The 7,924-nt window shown below is 27.7% G+C and overlaps 1 protein-coding gene across 1 annotated transcript; it reads left to right on the forward strand.

The window, feature by feature from the left end:
• The first annotated feature begins 1,741 nt into the window (after window positions 1-1,741).
• On the forward strand, window positions 1,742-5,359 carry LOC111039616. Its single transcript, XM_022323199.1, has 2 exons — window positions 1,742-1,762; window positions 4,189-5,359. The coding sequence occupies exons 1-2, from the start codon at window positions 1,742-1,744 to the stop codon at window positions 5,047-5,049; spliced, it is 882 nt and encodes a 293-aa protein (XP_022178891.1). The 3' UTR covers window positions 5,050-5,359.
• Window positions 5,360-7,924: the final 2,565 nt, after the last annotated feature.

Here is a 7,924-nt window from a genome sequence, read left to right on the forward strand (position 1 = left end):
GCACTTTTGCGTTTGAACTTTTGATATAAAATATCATTGTATGTCTATAACAGAGCGGTGTTCACTAGTTTTTTTTCTTCCTAGCCGATAAGATAAGCTTAGTGATTAAATGATATTCGAACTTGTAGTTCAATGACTGATGTTCAAGGCTATAACTGAGGTCCAAAATGCTAAAGCACTATTTGAAAAATCAAACTATGTATGCTTGTAATACCTATACATACTCGTATATAATATGATATATACTCGTATACAGAACGACAAAAATTATATATCTACATGAATTGGGGTACACGATTTACATAGGGTTGGTTTTTGAGTTATTCTATGGGTAGCAGAGATTCTCAACACATTTTTTTTTCTCGCACCACCCGTGTGTATTAAGTATAACGGTGATATATTTGTTTTATTATTATTTAAAGCCTCGGCTGCTATTGGCTGCAAACAGTGGAATTATGTGCGCCTAAGTATTACTATAATATTATTATCAAATACATGTACGGTGATTACAACGTTTCGTAGACATGTTATTACAGATGAGATGGGTGTGATAAGGTGCTTGGCCCTTGTGGATCGGTCAAAAGATTAAAAACACTACTCTTCAAAATGTTAATACATTTATTTAATAATAGATGTAAACTTAGAACATACTTATATAAAAATAAAACAATATTAAATTCGTCACAAACTTAAGCTCAAATATGAATTCTTTAATTTTTCGTATTACTAGCATGTAGTCTATGGTGTACCACAGTTTGAAGATCCTTTGATCTACATTTATAGCTGGTACATACAATGCAACATTTAATAATTCTCTTTTTGCTAAAATATAGAAATATAGAATATCTCATTTTCACGAGACCCCGTGGATAACAGTGTTAGCATAATATTTTTTTTCTTAGTTATTACATTTCGGGAGCACCAAGACGATTTATTTTTCTCTACTTTGTTCTCAAGTTAAGGATTTTGTTTCTCATATAAAAAGGTGAATGCTTATTGTTATATAAGCTTATAAATATCACAATACTTCAATGTATTTCTCATCTGATATTACAATAATATTATTTATACTTTATATAAAACGATAAAAGCACTCAGTAAAAATAATACTATTCTTTAAAGTTTAAATAGTATTAACTCAAAATACAACATCTTTTATAGTATAAAACTAATTTTTTAGTATTATTGGTATATTTTCCTTAATATTACTACCATAGTCACTGCTACAACCTATTTTATAATTATTTAAAGAAAAAATACAATTCAATAGGTAGTATAATATATAGTAATGTGGTACTCTATATAACTCTATATAAATAATTTGTGAAGGATGTTAATAGATGGATATGTATAGTAAAATACATGAATTTGTATAGAAACATAACTTTAAAAAACCCATTTTATAAATAAGGTGATATTTTAATCACGATAACCTATTGTCTTCGACACGTCCAGGATTAGAGTTCGTCACGTTTCATATACAAATCCCGATAGAATATGGTTGATCAATTTTTATTTATTTTATATTTTTATCATCTACAAAGGCACGTAGATAATTTGCTTATATAAATAGAGACCAAGATTCAAATATTGACACTTCTTCAGAATAGGTATTGAGTGTACATAATATTATATTTAGCATACCTAACAGTCTACACGCAATAGTGCATTAAAGAAAAGTTTTTTTTAAGTTTAGAAATTAAATTTGAAAATCATGAACATTTTTTCGACGTTATTCATCATGGTGCTTTTCATTATGCAGGTAATTATTAAATGATAAATTGTTCAATAATTGACAAAATAAAAATGCTGAACTATAACTTAGTATATAATTTAAAAGCAGAATTACATATTATTTAGTAGTAAATAATATATCTTTAATGAATGAAATTAAAAACAGAAATGTTACTCACCAAAATTTAATATGTAAATATCATTTAAAAAATCTAATTATAGAAACCTTTTTTATTAATCTCGATAAATAATTTGTTTTGATTTACATTCCGAGTAGGAACAAAGCAACTTTTGGTTATACAATATAATCATAATACAAAAAGTGTTATGAATAATTCAGATACAAAAGTTTTCAAGATTTTTCTGATAGGTTTTTTTCGATTCAAATTAAACATGTCGATACTGGTGTTTCTTAGAGATGGAGGTCCACACAGAGGACGAAACGATGGTGGCGGGTCATTTTTTAAATTTAACAGGGATCATTTGCAAACATAAATATTCAGACTTTGATTTTTGAATTTCAAGTATAATATTATTTCATAATGTATATGAATATAATTTAAAATTGAGTAAAAAATCTCATCGTTCAGATTTTATTTAAGCCCTAACTCTATAATTGTATATCCACATACATTATTCATAATAAAGTGAAAGTAATCTATTTAAGGCCGTTTTTACAAAATCAATTTAGTAGGTATTAGGTTATCAAAATGTTACAATGAAAAAATTACAACGATTTATTGTATGGACCATGGGTATGGGATATCCAACATTTAATATTATAGTTACATAGTTATGATACAAGGAAGTACTGTGAAAACAGTTCCCATATCTCAGTCGGTTCTAAATCAAAATTTAAGTACATAGGTAGGGATTGGCAAGTTACTCGATTAGTTGTAACTTTTATAAGTTACAAGTTGTACCACAATTGAGTATCAAATAAAAAAATTCTTAAAAATTGGTAACTGATTGTCAATTACAGTTACAGTAACTTGGTTACATTTAAAGTTATAAGTTACTTAATATTTATTTTTATTTCTTTAAGAAAATAATGACTTAATTAACCAGCTATTTGTTTGTCAAGGGGGGTTCACGAGAAAATTCATTATTTAAGTTATAACTGAGATTTAAAAGTATTAACATTACAGTTAATTAAAACATTGGTTTCATTTTACTAAAAAATAATTTATATTTATGGTTAGAGTATGTTTAATAAAAAATAAAAATAAAACCAAGTACCTAGATTAGTTCTGAAAACAGAATAATTTGATCACACGTGCTGTATGGTCAAAGGGTTTTATTCAAACTTTAAATCGATAGGTAATAATTTATATGATATATTTACTTATACAAAACTTATTATCATACATATGTTTATTATGTATCATATTTCAATATTTAAAAAGTCGGCTAGTATCTATAGGTAGCTGCTCTGCTGTACAGTTGGAGTCGAGTTTACCTTGTTGTGGAGGTCACAGTAATGGATGTGTTAAATAATTACATTTTAATTTAACGATTAATCATTGCTTACGAAAAATCATTCTGAGCGCAGATAAACTGTCTTATACCACTAAGTTTGTTTTATCATTTACAATATATTTTACTCTTAGTAATACGGTAGAAATAGCCAATAGCTAAACATTAAAATTAATCTTAATATTTTGAAAATGTAATTTATATGTAAAATATAATAACCCACGTAGTATAGTCATGTCCCTTCGGAAATATTTTAATTCCAACAAAATAACTAGTATTGACATTCTTTGTTTTATTAGGTACCCAATTTCTTCAAAATTAGAATTTAAAAATAATCAAATGTCTATACAAATGTACAATATAATTCTTAGATTTTTGGGTTTCAGTAAGAACTACTTATAGCTTTCGATGGAATTGTAAAAAAGTTCTTTATGATTCTCCTCCAACATACTAACTAGATTAATTTTTCTACTAGGATGGATGTTAAAACTAGAATATTGAAATCAATATAACTAATAAAAAAGGTGATGGCAGACACATAAGAAAACACACATCATTATAAATTGGCTATGCTTATAATCAAGAATTACAACATAACATACGATATCGGAATCGTCCAATAATTGTTCTTTAAATATTAAATGTAACTTTTATTTAAAGTTACATTATACATTGTAACTAGATGCATTTTAAAGTTACTGAAAATTACGCAATTGATTACTAGTTACAAAATATGTAACTAGGTTACGTAATTGTTATACATCATGCTGTAACTGATAACTACATAACCCTGTAAAGGTTTATTAAATGTAAATTAATGTCAACTATTACATTGATACCAATTGTCTCTAATAATAATATACCTTATACTTACTAAAGTACAATTACTTTTTGAATTTGTATTGGTATTTTATAATTTGTTTGTTCTTAATATACTCTATGTTGTACATTTTGAGAACAAAAACTTTATCGTTTCAGGTAAAAAACGAGGATGTCTTATTAGATTCTAGCGATTGTCAAACCAAATGTCCAATTCGGCGTCAAACCATTCGATCATACCCACCTGGTACAGCATTGTTTGTTGGGGACGAATGCGTGTGTGGCGGATCACAAGAAACCATATACGAATATGTACCACCTGTCCGGCAAGTGGAAACTCCGGTTGGTTTTAAACGAAAAACAATTGAATCTCAGTCCAATAATCGGGTAATGGGAAATTACGGTTCTCTCGTGTTCTCGGGTAATGTTCAAATATTGAATTTACTAAGCATAAAAAACGACAACATCCGTAAAGGATGTTGTGATCGCAAACCGTTGAATCCGTCAAATGATAAAATAATAATGAGTACACCTAGTATATTAGGAATTAATTTACTGACGACGACTGCAATATCAAGATTCAACAAAGTCTCTGGTAAAAAAAACCAACAAAATACGACACCTTCAGGTGTCAAAAACTGCACGGACCAAAATTTTTCGATAATTACAGAACCAGTACTTCAAAATTCGTTTACAACGGTAAGCGAATTTACCTCTGAGAATATTGTCACCGATGAACCAGATTTATCTGATCAGTCCACAAGAAGTTCGGTCACACAAACGTCTTTAGACATTGAAATACCAACGTCTACTGTTAATCCGCAGCAAAAGGAAGATTCCAGAGTCTTTACGACGGAAGATCCTATGATTTCGGAACAAAATAGTACATGCAATTACTCAAAGAAAAGTGAAAAAATTCCAAATTTAGTCAAGAAACCCGATTTCGAAATACTTGTAATAAATACTAATACAATTCATCTTAATAATTTACTACAACGATTTCGTTTAAAAAAATTATAATTTAATAATAACTAACAGGTAGGTAGTAAATGTGAAAAAAAGGTCGACATAGTTTTTCGAATTAAATCGTATCAAGTTATCGTAATGTGTTGTGTGTATCAATTATATGTTTATTCGTTTTACGATATAATTATTTTATAATAGACACCTGCTATTATCTATATTAACGGATATTATGTGTTCCGAGGGTGACGAAACTGTTGTAGCACATTCTATTCTGTTTCAAACGAGTATTATCAATTGCGTGCAATACAGACGATACAGTTATAAGTTTATAGTTGTGTTTTAAATGTATGTTAATAAAAACCATTTGTCGAGAGAAAATATGACGTGTTGATTTCTAATTGTAAGCAACTATTATAGTTTTTATTATTATATACTATTCTCCGTTTACTTGGAATCAATAATTTGAATAATCCCAGGGTACTATTTAAATAGACATTTTTAATATGAGTGCGTCCAATGAATATAAACTATATAATTACATTTTTTCAGTACTGTATCTTAGATTGAATGTTTGATCTATTATTGATAGTCAAACAAAGGAATTATTTAAAAATGTAGATTCACAGTGTCAAATAGGTACTCAAGTTGTAAGGTTAATATTTTAATACTCATTTAAATATTTTTACCTATAATATGCACAACAATTGTTGTTATTTATAACTTTTATGATTATGGCGTTTTAAACCACAAGAATACTATTATTGCTCAAGCATATAACGACTATTTGGTAATTTTTGAATGGACATTACGTGTTATGATCCCGATCCAGATCGTAATATTTTATATTTTGTTTATAATAATTAACAATGTAAAGGTACATAAATACCTATAATGTATATTGTATTATGTATGTATAATAGATAATTGGCTAGTTGGTTTAGGTACCTAGTGTATATTTATACTCAAATTAAATTTAACAGGTAACCATAAATATTTTTTCAATGATTATTGATAAATCACTTATTTGATGTATTGCGTAGTGGAGTTGTTCGGGATGCATACCTTAATGTTTGATGGTCGATGGACATAATAATCTGTGTAAAAACCATAACCTAACATTGTTTTTTGTTCGTCATGAGTACCGACAACGTTCTAGAATCGGCTGCGCCTCGAACCACGATATGGCATAGCACACTTGCGCGTAATAGTTATATAACAACAAAATGTGCGTTTAAGGGTGATGCACCAAGTAAGATCACAAATATAATTTTTATTGAATAATGGATTTTTTCAAATTCTGAATGTTGGTATTCTTAAGTAGGTACCTTTGCTAAAGTTCCATAATTTAAAATACAAAGAATCGTTGTACAATTTAAAAACTACCACGAGGCGATACAAGTATAGTTATCTTCTTTCAAATTAAAACTAGACTTTTTAACAGTAAATTGTTAAGGAGATGATTCCTTTGAAAATGTTGATGTTTCTACATTAAAATTCGAACTAGTAATTCCTGAGTTATAAAAATGTATAGTGTATACATTAAACTAATGATAAAAGTTCTTAAAAACCATTTCACAATATTATAAAATTGGTCGGTTTAATATTTAATCTATAGTACTAATTAAACCCAGGAAATTCTTTTAAAATATAAAATGTTCGTTCATAAATAATAATGCCTGCAATTTTCAAATCACCATAACATCCATATAATCTTACAAACTTATTTTCATGAACCTATTATTCTTAATACACAAAGTTAAATCACTCAAAAACTACTTGTTTCAGTTTTGTAACAACAACATTTAAAAAAAAATCACCTAGGTACTTACTTAATAATTTACAGGAAAAACGGCGATTCTCATTTGAAAAAAAAAGTTGGTAATAATACAAGACACTCCTTAAACGATTTAAAAAATCTAAAGCTAGGAATTTATATAAATTTATTATTAATGGAAATTAGGTGTGACCATGTTTGTTGAATTGTTATAATATTACACTAAAAAATCGCCAGACAACAAGTTAAGAGTTTATTTGACTAAGTGACTAAGTAAGGTTTTTTTCGGATTTCCCAAACTTACACAAAATCGATGGGACAGCGATCGAAAATCACTTCCAGAATTTCGTGTGTCATATTATTGAATTGTTATGATGCTACAGAATAAGCTTTGAACCAGATTTCCACCTATACTCTCTTCCAACCTAAAAAAAACGTCCACGAAACATAATCCAAGACGTTAAAATTAATATTGATTTTTCAACCACTAATTTGCAGCTGTCGTTGTGACGTTTAAAATTGAATGCTGATTGTTGGATGTACTATAGCCTACTACAATAACAAATATAGTGTTTACAATTAAATTATAATACTTATATGAATTCTTGATGATATAAACCGAAGAGAATATATTTAAATGTTTTGATTACAACTACGGGCATTAGAGTTAAAGTGATTTGATTGATTAAAAAATCAATTATATATATTTGTTTAATAAATTCAATATTTTTGCTATAAAAATATCTTAAACATGTTCACAAAAAAACAAAATTTATTCAAAACAGTAATCATTTTTATTTTAAGAACACGGCGAATGAAAACAAAAATGTCTCTATTATAAATTTGTTTTTTTATAAAGTTAATTATATTGCTTATTGTGAAGTAAAAACGGTGTGGTAAAAATATAATTGAACTCCTAATGGCTAGGTAAAATAAAAATAGGTCAATGCAATTACTGGTAAATATGAATAAAAACCAAAACCATTAAAATGTAAGCTCAGGTTTCAATTAACTGTCGTGGGTGGTTCATTTTACCGGTCAAGAAACCAACCCAGAAATAAAAAAAATGAAAGACTTATCTAACCAATATATTTCGTTATTTAGATTGACGAAAAAATTCTTTTTGCTTTTTAATGTTTTTCGAGGTTGGTCATT

The sequence above is a fragment of the Myzus persicae genome, unplaced genomic scaffold (genome assembly GCF_001856785.1).
Source record: "Myzus persicae strain clone G006 unplaced genomic scaffold, MPER_G0061.0, whole genome shotgun sequence".
NCBI lineage: Eukaryota > Metazoa > Arthropoda > Insecta > Hemiptera > Aphididae > Myzus > Myzus persicae.

Excerpts from the sequence above, each read along its gene's own strand:
- LOC111039616 (XM_022323199.1), top strand. The coding sequence starts at position 1,742 with ATGGTGCTTTTCATTATGCAG. Across the intron at positions 1,763-4,188 it reads TGGTGCTTTTCATTATGCAG|GTAAAAAACGAGGATGTCTT; the intron begins GTAATTATTAAA and ends TTATCGTTTCAG.